At 44.0% G+C, this 16,307-nt stretch overlaps 1 protein-coding gene across 7 annotated transcripts in view; it reads right to left on the bottom strand.

Moving 5' to 3' along the window:
• The window catches only part of stau1 (staufen double-stranded RNA binding protein 1), a 49,087-nt gene extending 34,545 nt beyond the window's left edge, over positions 1–14,542 (bottom strand). For 3 of the 7 annotated variants that reach the window (XM_070896117.1, XM_070896118.1, XM_070896123.1), the window contains exons 1-2: positions 14,355–14,541; positions 2,852–3,139 (exon numbers count right to left, since the gene is read on the bottom strand). In XM_070896117.1, coding sequence (XP_070752218.1) covers positions 2,852–3,059 — 208 coding nt within the window. In that variant the 5' untranslated portion in view covers positions 3,060–3,139; positions 14,355–14,541. Of the gene's footprint in view, positions 1–2,851; positions 3,140–14,354 lie in introns of all 7 variants that reach the window. The other 4 variants (XM_070896120.1, XM_070896119.1, XM_070896121.1 and 1 more) reach the window with 4 other exon arrangements.
• Positions 14,543–16,307: the final 1,765 nt, after the last annotated feature.

The following is a 16,307-nucleotide window of genomic DNA, read 5'->3' as shown; positions in this document are numbered from 1 at the left end:
GGCTGTACAAGCATGTGCAGCATTACCTCCCCAGCCAGCAACAGTCACCCCCCCAAAGCTTGCTCCCCACTTGGGGCGTTGCAGGAGGCTTGACGGATGCTTTTGGTTGGTCAGTGGTGTTGGACGCATGCACAGAAAAGGGGTAGTAGGAATTGTGCTGGGGCGGGGGGGGCGGAGTCGGTGATATTTGTCCCAATTCTCGCTTATGCGCATGCGTTGGAAGACGCATGCGCAGAAGGGAGACTTAGTACAAATAGTTACTCCATATTCATATAGCGCCGTTATCTGAGTAAAACATCCCATGGTGTTTCATAGGAACGCTAGAAAACAAAATTTGTCATGGAGGCATACAAGGAGATATTAAGGCAGATGGCCAAAAGCTGGTTAGAGGTAGGCTTTAAGGACAGTTTTAAAGGAGGAAAGAAATGTAGAGCAGCGGAGAGGTTTAGGAAAGGAATTCCAGAGGCTAGGGCCAACACAGCTGAAGACACAGCCACTAATGGTGGAGCAACTGAAACAGGGGATGCTCACGAGGCCAGAATTAGAGGAAAGCAGATATTGCAGGGTTTGGGAGCTGTAGGAAATTAGAGATAGGGAGGAGGCAGGGCCATGGAGGGATTTGAAAACAAGGATGATTTTTTTTTTTAAATAAAATTTTTTTTTTTTTAAATCGAGGCGTTGGTTAACCAGGAGCCAATGTAGGTCAGTCAGCGAGCAGAGGCGACGGGACTTATTGCAAGTTAGGACAAGGGCAGCAGAGTTTTGGATGACCTTGCTGATTGCTGTCAATTGCCCTGCTTAAAACTATAAGACAGACCAAAAAAATCCTACTTCAGTCACATTTCATTCAGATTTTACCTCAAACACAAGTGACCCTAAAATTAATTTTGCATATATTCTACATTAACAACAAATTGTATCAACCAAAGTTATTTTAATTCAATACATTTCTACAGCACCCCAACAGACATTTCAAAAGCACCGGAGCAATGGTGGAGAGAACAGAATTAGCTGAGCCTTAGCACAGGCTACAACATTTTAGATGAACTCTGCTTGGAAGAGGTCAGCAAGGAGATCATTGGAGAAATCTAGACTTAAGTAAATACAAGGGTGATTAAAGATTTCAGCTGCAGAAGAGGAAAAGGTGTGAGGAATAGCTATGTTACAGAGGTGAAAGAAAGCAGTCTTGGTGGCAAGTTGGATGAAGAAAGGAAGTTGAGCTTAGTGTTAAGCAGGTTCCATACTCCTGGTCTTCATGGTGGCACATGAACGTTTGCAGAATCTGAAGGTAGCAACTTCAGTTTTGCTTAACGTCAGTTAGACATTGGCAACAGCGCTGGGGTCAGTGGAAGAGGAAGAGCTGAAAAATAGCTCTGTTTTTTTTTTTTAATTCAAGGCCAGCATTTATTGCCCATCCTTAATTTCCCTCGAGAAGGTGGCAGTGTTCTTGAATAGTGGCATTTCAGAGGGCAGTTAAGAGTCAACCACATTGCTCTGGGTCTGGAGTCACAACTAGGCCAGACCGGGTAAAAATAGCAGATTTCCTTCTCTAAAAAGGATATTAGTCCTGATGGGTTTTTACAATAGTCTGGTAGTTCATTACTGATACTATCTTTTTATTCCAGATTTATTTAATTAAATTTAAATTCCCCAGCTGCTGTGACAGGATTTAAACTCCTGTCTCTGGATCTATGGATTACTAATCCAGTAACATTTCCACTATGCTACCATACCCTTGAAACAAATTCTATGTTTTCAGATGATGTCACCAACGGATAGCAATCATGGAGGATGGGAGGGAACAATTATGACAACCAAGCAAGCATAGAAGGGAGAAACTTCTTAAGGAAATATAACAGTTACAAGACAAGTCAGAGTGGAACCAAGAAAGTAGACTGTGCAAGAGATGCCCAAGGAGATTCTGTGTTTGACAGTGTTAAGACAGTGTACAAATCGAATGCCTAAAGTTTAAGAAACCTAAAATTCATGCTTAGCTCACCACTGTTGTACAACTAGATAAACAAGATTTCTACCCATTTAAGCATTATAAATATATGTAACAAACATGACTTCACCATACAAGATATCAAAGTTGTTTATGTGCTTACTCAGCAGTGAGATAGCTATGTCAGTTATGTGCTCCATTGGTTAGTGCATTAGCCTTTCCAGAGGAACAATGCTTACAAGATCAAAAGTGAATTTCCTATAGCATCTGAGATAAACTGCAACAGCCTTTACAAAGAATTTTCCAAAACTTGATCTGGAAAACCAAGGATTTACAGTGAAGAAAGTGGACAGAGGATCGTATCCTAGCATTCTATTGGGAGGCAAATATAAGCAACCCAAGGAACTTGGGGAAGTGGCTGGTCCTATCCAGCAACACTCCTGCAAAGTCAGAAATGTGGCAAATCGAGTGCATAGTGTATAGTATAGAATATTATGGCTCACCACCACCTTCTCAAGTGCAACTATGGATGGGCAATAAATACTGGCCTCGCCAGCGATGCTCACATTCCATAAATGAAAAACGTGTGCTACACCATTAATGCAGTCTATTAAGCGGCTGAAAGAGTGGAATACAATTCAATAAATTATGAGAGGGGCTGCAATGTAAAGATTAAAATGCTAAATTGTTTCAGAAACACCTTATGTGAATGATAACTACTCATTCAAATAACATTTAGTTGGGTTTTGAATAGCTCCCATCTAGATATTTAATACAAACAATTCCTCACAAGAGCAAACAATATCTTGTTCATCACCCCTACCCTAAAAAATGTCAAAAAACAGCAGACAAGAATTCTTATCAGTAATTCACAAAACATTTTCTCTATTGTTCAACCATACATACCTGCAGCTGCGGTGGTGGAAGTGGCAGACACGGAGGGTAAAGCTGAGCTTTGAACGGGCCTACTTGCACTTTCTGATGGCAGAGGACCAATACCAGAAGGAATGCTCTGACCAACAGTGCTACCCATAAGAGGCTGCGATAGAGGCTGCGATAGACTGGAGGATGAGTTATGAACCTGAATCTGAGCCATTTCACACTTCCAACTCATTAATGTTAAGAAGATTACGTTTATAGGATTATTTCCAGAGGTGCTGGTTAAGATCAGAAATATGCAGTAGCAGGATCTATCTGAAAAAAAAATACAATTCAGTACAATTACATTAACCAGCCACAAACCATAATCTCAGTACTTCACTATTTCAGCAATAATTAGATTCCGAAAGAGCATTTTAATTTTATATTTATTCTACAGAAACTGAAGTGCAATGTTAAATTGGCCTCCAATGCCCATACTGTTATAAAATGTTAGAGTACAACTAATGCAAAAATTAATTAACTTCCATGCAGTCCGCAACAGCATATGTACTTTCCAGGAGCACTGGACAGCTAACAAAGCAGATAATGGGTTGAAGCAGAGATGTTCTTGGTATGCTCAGCAATATGTGGCAAAATAAAGTTTGGAAAAAGAATAGGCCACCATTTTGTTAGCCATGGCAGTTCAGATGAGTCTAATCTTGCCCTCTCTCTATATCCCTTGTTTCCCAATTAAGTATCTATCTCCCTTCAAACACGTCAATTGATTCACCTTCAGCAAATATAACCGAGGTGCCATCATAACCATATCCTTTCATTCTAGGCAACATCCTGGTAACTCATGGTTGGATTTTCTCCAATGCCAGTATATTGGAACTGGGGTAGGTCATTCACCCCATCAAGACTGTTGGATTAGATCCCAGAATGTTACAGCACAGAAGGATGCCATTTGCCCATCGTAGCTGTGCCAGCTCTTTGGTTGAGCTGTCCAATTAAATTTCACTCCCCCACTCTTCCCATAGCCCTGTAATTTTTTTCCCTTCAAGTATTTATCGAATTCCCTTTTGAATGTTATTATTGAATCTGCTTCCACTATCCTTTCAGGCTTTGTTTTCCAGATAACAATTTGCTGTATTAAAAAAAAGTTTCCTCACATCACCTCTGGTTCTTTTGCCAATCACCTTAAAACTGTATTATCGGATTACCGACGTTTATGCCATTGGATAGCTTCTCTCCTTATTTACTATAGCAAAACCACTTATGATTTTGAACACTTCTATCAAATCACCACTTAATCTTCGCTGCTTTAAAGAGAAAACCCCCGCTTCTCCACATAACTGAAGTCCCTCATCCCTAGTGTCATTCTAGTAAATCTCTTCTGCAGACTCTCCAAAGACTTGACATCCTTCTTAAAAAGTGCGAACACAGTACTCCAGCTGAGGACGAAAGTGTTTTATGAAGGTTTCGTATAACTTCCTTGCTTTTGTATTCTATTCCTTTGTCAATAAAGCCAAGGATTCCGTACTTTTTGTTTTTAAAAACAGCCTTCTCAACTTATCCTGCCACCTAAGATTTGTCTAGACACCCTGGGTGTCCTTGCACCCCCTTTAAAATTGTACCATTTAGTTCATATTGCCTCTCCTCATTCTTCCTATGACAATGCATCACTTCACACTTCTCTGCGTTAAGTTTCATTTGCCATGTGTCTGCCCATCTCACAGGTGTCTGTCTGTCTAAGCCTTCCTGAAGTCTGTTATTTTCACTGTAAAAAGAAATTGTTCACTACATTTAGTAAATAAGGACACACTGTTTCCAGTGGCATGAAAGGTTGGTAACTAAAAGATACAGATTTAAAGTGTTGGCTAACTCCATTAGCCTTTGTGACTACTTTTTGTACCTGTGTTTGCCTGGCTAAGATCCACAGTGAATGACCTCACACCCCCCACCTTGAACTCCAACTGCATAGTTTTGCCCCACTCAATGTCCCTTTGTAACTTCCTGCTCCCATTCAACTTACTTAATGTAGGAAGCCTAACTTCCTTAAACTAAACAATACATCAAATGAGATATAGGGGTCAAGTTTCGGGCTGCGCCGTTCCTGGACGCCCGTTTTTCGCACCTAAAAGTGCGACAGAAAAATACCTCAATTCTCCGGCTCCTTGCTGGTCCCTGGGAGCTCGGCGCGGTGCACACAGCGCAGCGGGGGGTGGAAGGGGGTGGGCGGAACCACAGAGTCGCGCCGATTCTGCAAGTGGAGGGGTGGGGGGGTCAAGTTAAATGCAGCAACATCGTGCCAGCAGCACTCGGCCATTTTTAAAGGGACTTAAAGAAAAGTGTTGATTTGTCTCGTGGACCCCTGGAAAGGCTTGGGATTGAATTTTGTTGGTGTGTGTCTGGAGTGTTTTTAGCAGCACTGTTGAATAAATCACCTGTTGAAATCAGAGAGTGCTGCTTTTCACTGCTAAACTTCCAGAACAGGTGCTGCATTAGTGCATGCAAATTAAGGACTGTGTTTTGAAAAATAAGTGTGTCAATTCAATGCAGCAATGGAACAACGTCCACCAAGAACAAAGAATTTCTTGCATGAGGAAGTGGAGATATTAGTCAACGTCATTGAGCAGAGATGGCAGGAGCTAGATACCAGAACAGAGGTCGCATAAAAGTGCCACTAAAGAAATGAAGAAACGCTGGAACCAAGTTGCAGAAGATTACTGCGCAGTGGTGCATACCATGAGATCTGGAAGCCAGTGTAAAAAGAAATGGCATGACATTGGTCAAGTAGTTAGTGTAAGTAATATTTTCCATTTTTAATGTAATCGTAATTGTAATGTGACTATCGGTATGTCCCACCCTGCAGAAAGACACACTGTAAAAAGTTATATTTTACTCTTTGCAGAAGAAATTGGCCCACAACAAAAGGGAAGCAACACGCCCAATCTGCATCCACTGACACCCTTGGAACAGAGGGTAGCTGCTATGATGAGTCGTACATGGAGAAAAGCAATCAGTACATCAAAAGCTGGGCCCGCACGCGAGGAAGAGGACAAGTACTGAAAATGCACCATGGCCCTTCAAATCAACCTGCTGCCTGGCCTGCTATGTGCGAGAGTACTCATGCCACCCATTCGGCCCCCTTCCTTGCTGTTAAACATTTGACTGTTCTGATGTATTTTGCAGAACATGATGATGATGCTGCTGCTACCAACCCTGAGGATCCTGAAGATACTGAACAAGAACCAGGACAACCAGATGCGGACGATCCAGACTGATGATGGCGGCGGCGGCGATGACTGAAATGTCTACAGAGGAGAGCTTCCAATTAATGTTTATGAGCCCCCATTAAGGGGAATCAGAGTTTCAACCCCTTGCATAGGTTCTGGTTCTACCTTCCATGGTCTTGATTCCAATGTTGTGGGTCCCAGTGGTGCTGCTGGTGTAATGCAGCAGTTTACAGCCATTGCACTACTGTCCGAGCCTGCGCCTCCCACTCGCATAGGCTCTGGTTCCACCTTCCATGGTTTTGATTCCGACATTGTGGGTCCCAGTGGTGCTGGAGATATAATGGAGCAGTTTACACCCATTCACCCACCATCCCAGCCCGCGCCTCTCTCTAGTGCTGCCGTCTGGAGCACAGAGCGTCCCAGCCCGCGCCTCCCTGTGTAGTGGTGCTATTTGGAACACTGAGCGTCCCACCGTCCGTGCCCACACCTCCCAGTGTAGTGGTGCCACGAGGCAGACCCAGGCAGAGGAAAAGAAGATTGGAGACATGCTCTCCTGAGATGCAGCATGCAACAGATGCGATTCAGGTTGTGGCATTGGTTATGGAGACCAATGAGCTTACCCGATCACTCATCGGTAGAGTCAGTGCAGTGGGTGAAGGTGAGACGGTCCTGACGGGAGAAATAGCAGTAATGACACAGGAACTTAGGGATGGAATGTCCGAGGGAGTGCAATCGACGGCACAGGCCGTCAGGGAGGTAGCTGCTGCAATAAGGGCACACAGCCCCGCCAATCAAATGACACCACCATGAAGAAGTGAACATTCACGGAGATGTGAATGAGAGATGGTTGCAGCCTTTCTTTGCTGCTTTTGTTCTTGTTCTTGATTTAGCTCTAGTAACGTTTTTCAAATTGAAATTGTTTTGTAAGTTTTGTAAGTTTACAACATAAGTGATTTTAGGGTTTTTAAAGTGCTCATAGTGTAAATGCTCTCACATTTTGTATCTTATTTAATTTTGCATCTAAAAAGTGATCTTGAAGTTTATAAGTAATCTTCAAGAGTCATATTAAAAAGTAACGTTTGATACAAATATATTAGTGACGTTAACTTTTCAATAAAATATTTTTTCATTAAAACTGAATCATCTTCCATTAACACAACACAACGTAGGAACAACTGCAAAGAATAAACATGTCCATGTGCAACAGTGGTCGCAGAGCTCTCAGGCATCAGTAATGAAGTGTTCACGGATGAGCTGCTGGCGCAGGGCTCGAGCAATCGTTAAAGGAGCACGATTGACTGCCCTCCTCCGACCTCGTGCTCTGGCATCAGTCACTTGCATGCTTTCCTAATCGTCGTCATCATCTATATCCTGCTCTTCTGTAATACTATCATGCACTGGACCCTCACATGGGTCTTCTGGTTCAACTACCAGCTCCTGCTGCCTCATGATGGCTAAGTTATGGAGCATGCAGCACACAACAGTGAAGTGACCGACAATCTGAGGAGAGTATTGCAAGGGGCCTCCGGAATGGTCCAGGCATCGGAAATGCTGTTTCAAGATGCCAATGGTCCTCTCAATGATGTATTGACGGTCAGCTTCTGTCTGTGTCACACGTGGGGGCGTCATGAGCCAGGTGGTCAGGCCGTACCCTTTGTCCCCCAGTAGCCAGCTCTGCCCTTCTGGCTGCTGCTCAAACATGTCAGATATAATGCTGTCGCGCAAGATAAACACATCATGGGTGCTACCAGGGTATCGCGCATCGACTGACATGATGCGCTGCTTGTCATCACACATGAGCTTCACATTGATGGAGTGGAAACCTTTTCTAGTCCTGTACTGCTCAGAATCCTCCACAGGTGCTCGCAGGGCTATGTGGGTACAATCAATGCAGCCCTGTACCTTTGAGAAGCCAGCAATCCTGAAGAAGCCCACAGCCCACATGGATCGCTTGTGCGGTCATTGAGAAATTGATGGTCATTCCTCCACACATACAGTGCAGCCGTGACCTGGTAAACACAGACATGTATTGCACGTTGAGATGGCGCACACATCTCCAGTTGTAGCCTGAAACGATCGAGGCATAGAAGGCAAGTGCAGCTGTTACCTTCACTTCAACAGACAAGGCAGTTGGCATTCCACTTCTGGGCTGCAAATCTGCTCTCAGCATATCACAGATCTCAGCGACAACTTCTCTGCAGAAATGCAGCCTTTTGACACAATCAGCCTCGCTCATGTCCAGGTACGAGCACCTGGCTCGATATCGCCAACGTGGGCACGGTCTCCTGCCCATCAGCCTACGGGCTATGACGTTCCTGGTGCGGTGAGCTCTAATCAATTCCCTCCTATGCAGTGAATTGCTGGAGAACCATTGCATAATCCGTGGTGTTGACAATGCAGCACCCATTCTGCAAATTTAAGTTTCAAACTGGCTATCTGGCTGCCTCTACCTGTCCCTGGCCGAATGGCCTCAGTCTCCCTCGCAGCTTGAAGGCTGCTTGCTTGCTGTGTCTTCGGCTGCCGTCGAGCCACTGACGCCGCCCCTGTCTCCAACATGGAAGGCCTGCCTGAAGCACTGCAGCTCGAAGGCTGCTGCTGCTTCTCACATGTAGAAATATTCAATATTTTGTCTTTGCTTTGTTTATAATTTTTTTGAGTCAGGATGGCTCTTTATTTGCATAAGTAAGACTGTTGAATGCTTGTAGAATTTAATTACTTTCTCCACCCCCCCCCCCCCACCACCCCCTCTCATTCCCTATGCCTGATTTGTAACCTACGCCTGATTTGTAAAGTGTAGGCAAGGTTTTTCTGAGCGTACAAAAATCTACACTTACTCCATTCTAAGTTAGTTTGGGGTAAGTTTTCACTGCCTAAACTTTCAAAACAGGCGCAAGTGGCTGGACACGCCCCCTTTTGAAAAAAAATCTGTTCCAAAATGAAACTGTTCAAATTGACTAGAACTGGAGCAAACTAAATGCCGAGAATTGCAATTTCTAAGATACTCCATTCTAAACAAGCTGCTCCAAAAAAATAGGAGCAACTCAGGCCAAAACTTGACCCCATAACTTGCACTCTGTATAGCTGTAATAGTACTTTCCAGGGCCAATATATCCTTTCTTAAAAGGAGTACAGGTCAGATCTATCAGAATGTTACCAGGGCTCCAAGGGTTGAATTATGAGATTACATGAACTTGGTTTATATTGGAATACAGATGGTTAAGGGTAAGAGAGAGAGAGAGAGAGGAAGAGAGAGAGAGAGAGAGAGGAAGAGAGAGAGAGAGAGAGAGGAAGAGAGAGAGAGAGAGAGAGAGGAAGAGAGAGAGAGAGAGAGAGAGGAAGAGAGAGAGAGAGAGAGAGAGAGGAAGAGAGAGAGAGAGAGAGAGAGAGGAAGAGAGAGAGAGAGAGAGAGAGGAAGAGAGAGAGAGAGAGAGAGAGGAAGGAGAGAGAGAGAGAGAGAGGAAGAGAGAGAGAGAGAGAGAGGAAGAGAGAGAGAGAGAGAGAGGAAGAGAGAGAGAGAGAGAGAGGAGAGAGAGAGAGAGAGAGAGAGGAAGAGAGAGAGAGAGAGAGAGAGGGAGAATTTTTTCCGTAAGTGGCGAGTCTAGGACATGGGAGTATAACGATAAAATCAGAGTCTGGCTATTCAGGAGAGAAGTTAGGAAATACTTCCAAACTTCTACCACCCTCTGCGTGAAGAACCCTCACAAAAAGCAGTAGATGCTAGCTCAATTAATAATAGAACAAAAGTTTTTCTAGCCAAGAGTATTAAAGGATACGGAGCCGGGGGGGGGGGTAAATGGAGTTAGGATACAGGTCAGCCATGATCTGTGAATTGCAGAACAGACTCGAGGGGCTGAATAGCCTACTCCTGTTCCTAAACTAAATAACAAACGAGGTAAAACAACCATGTATAACTGCAATAGTATATTCTTGCTTTTATAACATGATAAAACCTTACAATTCATTGGCCTTTTTGATCACTTTATGTACCCTTAAACTAGCTTTTAATGGCTTACGTACCTTGATCTTTAGATTTATTTGCTCATTTACACCCCCTTGAATCTCAATTTAGATTTTCTACCCATTCGCCATTCTTTTGCCCAACTTTACTACTTAACACTTCCATTCTATTAAGCTGTTTTTGCCTTTGTTGCCCCATTCACTATCTATGTTGTTCTGCCATTTCTGCTCAACAATTTGCTATACCTCAGTTAATAATATATCTGGATATATTGCCTTCTATTACAAATCATTTATATTTATTGAAAAGCTCTCGCTTTTGTTACAAACACAAAACACTTTCAGCTGTGAAGTTAAAGCAATTTGTCTCCTCAAAGCATTGAATCTCCCAGGAGATGGAACACTCACTGTGTCCTGACCAACATTCCTCAACCAGAAATACCAATACTAAATTTGGTCATTCGTCCGATATGCATGGAAGTTTCCTGTAAATAAAATTTTCTGCTAACTGGTTTTAAAGCACTTTGGGATGACCCAAGGATGTTATAATTGCATGTTCTTTCTTTCCAAGAGATAATCCTACATGGATGGCTACTATGGAAGGGGATGAGGAGATCAATGATTCTGAAATTGGTGGGGTTATATGGCTCATTGCTATGGCAGAGCTGGAATAGCATCATTCTGATGACCCTTGTTCACCTGATTGAGCATGCAACACTCACTCAATTCTTTGAAAAGTGGTACTGGACACCCTACGCAGTATATAATTGACACTGGATGGAAGAAATTGGGATCAGCAAACAATTTACTGTGCCTAAACAGTTAAAAACAATTTGCAACCACGACAAAGATGGAATGGTATTGTGAAAAATGGAGGTTAGCAGGACCACCGTTGTCTCCATGACTAAGTCAAATTCAGCTTTTATTATGGAAATCCAGGATTTTTGCCATTGTTTTGGGGGTCACGTCCAGCCAATTTCAAATGAGGAAAATCTTAGACTGGAAAGGCCAAATTCTATTAGTACACAAGATTACAGGACTCTTTCCTGCCCTAGCCAGAGTTTGGGGGATTATATTCAAGATGCCATCCATTTTTTAATACATGAAAACCAAACATTAACAGCCTTGACAGCGATTAACTTTGAACCTACAGCACATGAACAGACCATTCAGGCCAACTGGTCTGTGCTGGCATTTATGGGTCACATAAGCCTCCGCCCACCCCTCTTCATCTAACCCCATCAGCATATTCTTTGATTCCTTTTTCCCTCATATGCTTATCTTAATGCATCTTAAAATGCCCCTTAAATGCATCTCTTCTACTCACCTCAATTTAAGAGTCTCTTCTCATAACTATAGTTTTCCATCCCTGGCATCCTCCTGGTGAATCTGCACTATGCTCTCTATGGTTTAATGTTCTTTCTATAATGGGGTGCCAAAAACTGCAGAATATTCTAACTGTGGCTTAACCAGTGTTTTATATAAATTGATCATTACTTCTTTTCACTTATAAAACCCCCAACTGTTGTCTTTTTAATGGGTTTAATCATCCATTCAGGGAATTATGGTCCTGAATTTGATGTCGGAGGTTTCCCATGGGCAAATGCTTCCGTTCCGCAAATAAAATTCCCGTGTACCTGGTGGTCTGGAGATTTGCCCATGTAGAGGCAAAGTAGAGACCCATATATCCCACCGGCGCATGGGGTTCACAAGCACCCCCGGGATCAGGTGGACTCACCCAACCAATAAAAGGGAATACCCATTCATGCTTATATGTATGAATGGGATTCCGTATGAATGGGAATACCCCCAAAAATACAGCTACACATTAAATACATTTTTTTTAAATTATATTTAAAAATTAAAATGCCATTTAAATATTTGAAACAAGCATTTTTGAGAAATTTACATTTTTAACAGAGCTAAAAATAACCTTACATTATACAAGGTTTTTAATGTTTAAATAATTGAAAAAAATTATAGGCATTCGCTAGGCAGAAGTTGGGCAAATAGCCCAACACTCCGGCCAAGGATGCCCTTTTCCCAGGGATGTGTTGGATCTGTCAAGATGATTCTTCACAGATCACATACGTGGCCGTAGGGGACCGCAAATTACAGGCCATTGTATTTGAACCCCTGCACCTATTCATCCACACCCTTCAGTGTCTGTCCATTCACTGTACACTCATTCCTTGTTTTCCCCCTCGCAAAATGTAGGAACTCATAATTCTCCACATTAAACTGCACCTGCCCCATCTTCACAACTGCCTATGTCTCCTGAAGTCTTTCCATTTGCTGCCTTAACAAAACTAGGTTAAGCGAACCATGAAAGATTATCTTCCCTATACCCAAGTTGAAGACATCAATAGAGAACAAAAGTTGAGCCAGTAATGTCCACTGGGGGACACCACTGCAATCCTTACCCAATCTGAGCAACACCTATTTACCCCAACTCGGTTTCCTCTGTCTATCAACCAGGATCCTGTGCCGACTGGGGAGCTGCACCGAGATCCCGTGCCGACTTAACAAAATTGATCCTAACCTTCTGGGACCCTCACTCATGCTGTGGTCATTTCCAGATTTGACTATTCAAATACTCTCCCATCCAAGAACTTCAGCTCATCCAAAATTCTTGTTGTCCATATCCTATATCACTCATTCACATATCGCACTGTCCTCACTGACCTAAATAGACTCCTAGTTACCCCAACTTAAAGTTCTTATCGCAGTGTTCAAAGCCCTTTGTGGCTTTGCCCGTCCCTATTCCCGGGACCTCTTCCAGCCCTACAACGCCACCCCCTCCCCCAACCCAGAACTCTCCATTCCTCAGACTCTGGCCACTTTTGCCTTGCCCCATCCCTTTAACCATCTAAGCCTTCGCTCTGGAATTCTCTCCCTGTAACTTTCCTGCCTCTCCACCTCCTTCAAGACTAGGTTAAGTCTTTTAGTTAGCCCATCCCAGTATCACCTCAACTTTGGTATATATTTTTGTCCAATGCAACTTTGCAAAGTACCTTCAGAAGTTCAGAATACATCAAAACTTCTATAATTTTCCATCTAGTATTTGCCCCACTCACCTTTGCCAATCCACTGACAAATTCCCACACCTGACCTTCTGTTGATCTGCAATAGGTATGCACCAGCAACTTAGGGTAACTTGTTCTCTGATTAGATATTTTTCAATTTCCACTAGAGCTCCCCAACCCCCTAAATTGTATTAGTGAAATATATGAGAAATACTAAGAAACTGGATGCATTACAAGCAGAAAATCATAGTCTGGGCAGCACAGAAGCAGAAAATCTCCAAGTTTAAATCAATTTTACCAACAATTTAGATACATCCCAACCTTCTGATAACAGAATGAGTGGTTCAGTTTAGGATTTTTCCACCGACAAAGAAACCGTACCAAAGACAGTTCTTTCCAGCCCACCAAGCTGATAATTTAAATTAAAAGTCCAGCAAATAAGAAAATCAAGGTTGTTTGGGCTTTGGGCATATCAGAGGGTCAGGATTTGCATATAGCTTTAGAGTTATAGGTTGGATATCCAATGGTCCAAAGAACAGTTAAAAACAAGCAACTATGTTCTAAACTAATCACGAATTGCTATATTTGCATACACGTGAAAATATCCAAAAAAGCAACTTCTTGGTGCAAAAACTTTTGCTAATGACATTTGGTACGTGGGCAGATTTACACGGGAAATCATGACTTCTCAGCCTCCCCAAACCAACAGCAAATCACAGGGTATTTTCAGCTGTAGTATATTTAATACAATGTCAGTACTGTGCGATTTTCCGTTGGGTAGGTGACATTACCTTTCGGAAGTTAGGGCAGAGGATCCTCAGCAGTGTCAACATATGCAGAGGGTTTGAAAAGTTTGAAAGCCTGCGTTTTGCGGAATTGGGCAGTGCAGGCACTGCGGCCAGGACAGGTTTCCCTCCGCCCCCCAAAGATCGGGTTATAGGTGGTTCGTGGACTCGCAACATGGACAGACTGACGGAGGGCTGGGCCAAGGATAAATCATCCGGTAGCTGCCGCCCCCCCAGGACAGCTTGGATGGGGTTTATTTTATTACAGGGCCTGAACCGACACCCACCCCCCCCCAAAGCAGCTCACACAACCCCGCAGATGAAGCTGGGGTGACGCGGCCTAGTCAGGCTCCAGCCGCTCACAACTAAAACTGGCGAGCGCGGCAGCCCAGGCCGCTCCCCGGAGCCCCGCACGGTCTCACGCCACAAACGGCGCCTCGGGTCTCTGGGCGAGCCGGCGAGTGGAAGTTGTGATAACGGCACCCCCACCTCCCCCCGGGCCGCTGCCCCTGCAGCCACGGCCTTCCCCACTCAAATTTACCTCCTTTCTTCAAAAAGCGAACTTGAAGCCGGATTTCTGAAGAAACGAATCAATCCATTCGCTCCCGAAGCAGGAAAATGAGACGCTTCCCCGCTGCCGACACACGGCAAACACTAAAGAGAATCGGACGAACCGGCGGCGGAACCGACCTTAACCGCTTCACCTTCCCAGAGCGCCACGCGCCACCGGACCTGACGTCGCCGCGTTACCCCAGAAACTGCGCCCGCGCCGCCAGCGGCTCTTTAAACCGGGCGCGTAGTGCGCATGTGCACCCCTGGAGCCACTCGCTCAGTGTCAGGTCACTCACACACACTCAGACTGTGCTCACTCTCATCTGGGAATGTCATTCACTCCTTCTGGGGCCACTTTGAAGTGACTCACACACATTCAGCCTGTGCTCACTCTCATCTGGGAGTGTCATTCACTCCTTCTGGGGCCACTCACTCTGAAGTGACTAACACACGCTCAGACTGTGCTCACTCTCATCTTGGAGTTTATTCACTCCTTCTGGAGTCACTCACACACACACTCAGATTGTGGTCACTCTCATCTGGGAGTTTATTCACTCTTTCTGGAGCCACTGACCTGTACATTGATATCTTCCTGCAGTCCGCAGCTTTTTTCTTCATTATCAACCACCCAGCCTATTTTACTGTCATCTGCAAACTTCTTAATCATACCCACAACATAGAAACATAGAAAATAGGTGCAGGAGTAGGCCATTCGGCCATGGCTGAACATGCAACTTCAGTACCCCATTCCTGCTTTCTCACCATACCCCTTGATTCCCCTAGTAGTAAGGACTTCATCTAACTCCCTTTTGAATATATTTAGTGAATTGGCCTCAACAACTTTCTGTGGTAGAGAATTCCACAGGTTCACCACTCTCTGGGTGAAGAAATTCCTCCTCATCTCGGTCCTAAATGGCTTCCCCCTTATCCTTAGACTGTGTCCCCTGGTTCTGGACTTCCCCAACATTGGGAACATTCTTCCTGCATCTAACCTGTCTAACCCCGTCAGAATTTTAAACGTTTCTATGAGGTCCCCTCTCATTCTTCTGAACTCCAGTGAATACAAGCCCAGTTGATCCAGTCTTTCTTGATAGGTCAGTCCCGCCATCCCGGGAATCAGTCTGGTGAACCTTCGCTGGTGAACATTCAAGTTCAAGTCATTGATATATACCACAAAAGCAAGGGACCCAGCACTGAGCCCTGCAGAACCTCACTGAATACATCCTTCCAGTCACAAAAACACTCATCAATCATTCCTGCATCCGAGCCAATTTTGGATCCAACTTGCCACTTTGCCCTGGATCCCATGGTTTTACTTTTGTGACCAGTCTGCCATGTGGAACCTTATCAAAAGCTTTGCTAAAATCCATATACACTACATCATACACACTGCCCTCATCGAACCTCCTGGTTACCTCCTCGAAAAATTCAATTAAGTTGGTCAGACATGAATAAAAACAGAAAATGCTGAAAATCTCAATGGGTCAGGCAGCATCTATGGAGAGAAAGCAGAGTTAACATTTTGGGTCAATGACCCTTCGACAGAACTGGAGAGTGTTTGGAAAGAACACATTCTTAAGAAGCACTGAAAGGGGGAGGAAAAGAAAGAGCAAAAAGGAAGGTCTGTGATAGGGTGGATGGCAAGAGAAATTTGAGAGATAAAAGGGATGATGGGCCAAAAAGAAATGGTAATGCCAGGAGTTAGAAAAACATTAGTCAAGATAGGGTGTGAATGGCTGGATAATGATCAGCTGTCATTAGAGACAAGGAGAAAAAAAGAAACAGGCTCGGGGCGGGGGGAAGAGAGCCAAAGATTGGCAGCAGTTACATTCTGAAATTGTTGAACTCGATGTTGAGTCCAGAAGGCTGTAAAGTGCCTAAATGAAAGATGAGATGCTGTTCCTCGAGCTTGTGCTGAGCTTCGTTGGAACAGTGTAGGAGA

The sequence above is a fragment of the Pristiophorus japonicus genome, chromosome 12, assembly GCF_044704955.1.
Source record: "Pristiophorus japonicus isolate sPriJap1 chromosome 12, sPriJap1.hap1, whole genome shotgun sequence".
Classification (NCBI taxonomy): domain Eukaryota; kingdom Metazoa; phylum Chordata; class Chondrichthyes; family Pristiophoridae; genus Pristiophorus; species Pristiophorus japonicus.
The sequence above is the reverse complement of the archived record's forward strand: the minus strand, read 5'-3'. Positions and strand labels throughout refer to the sequence as shown.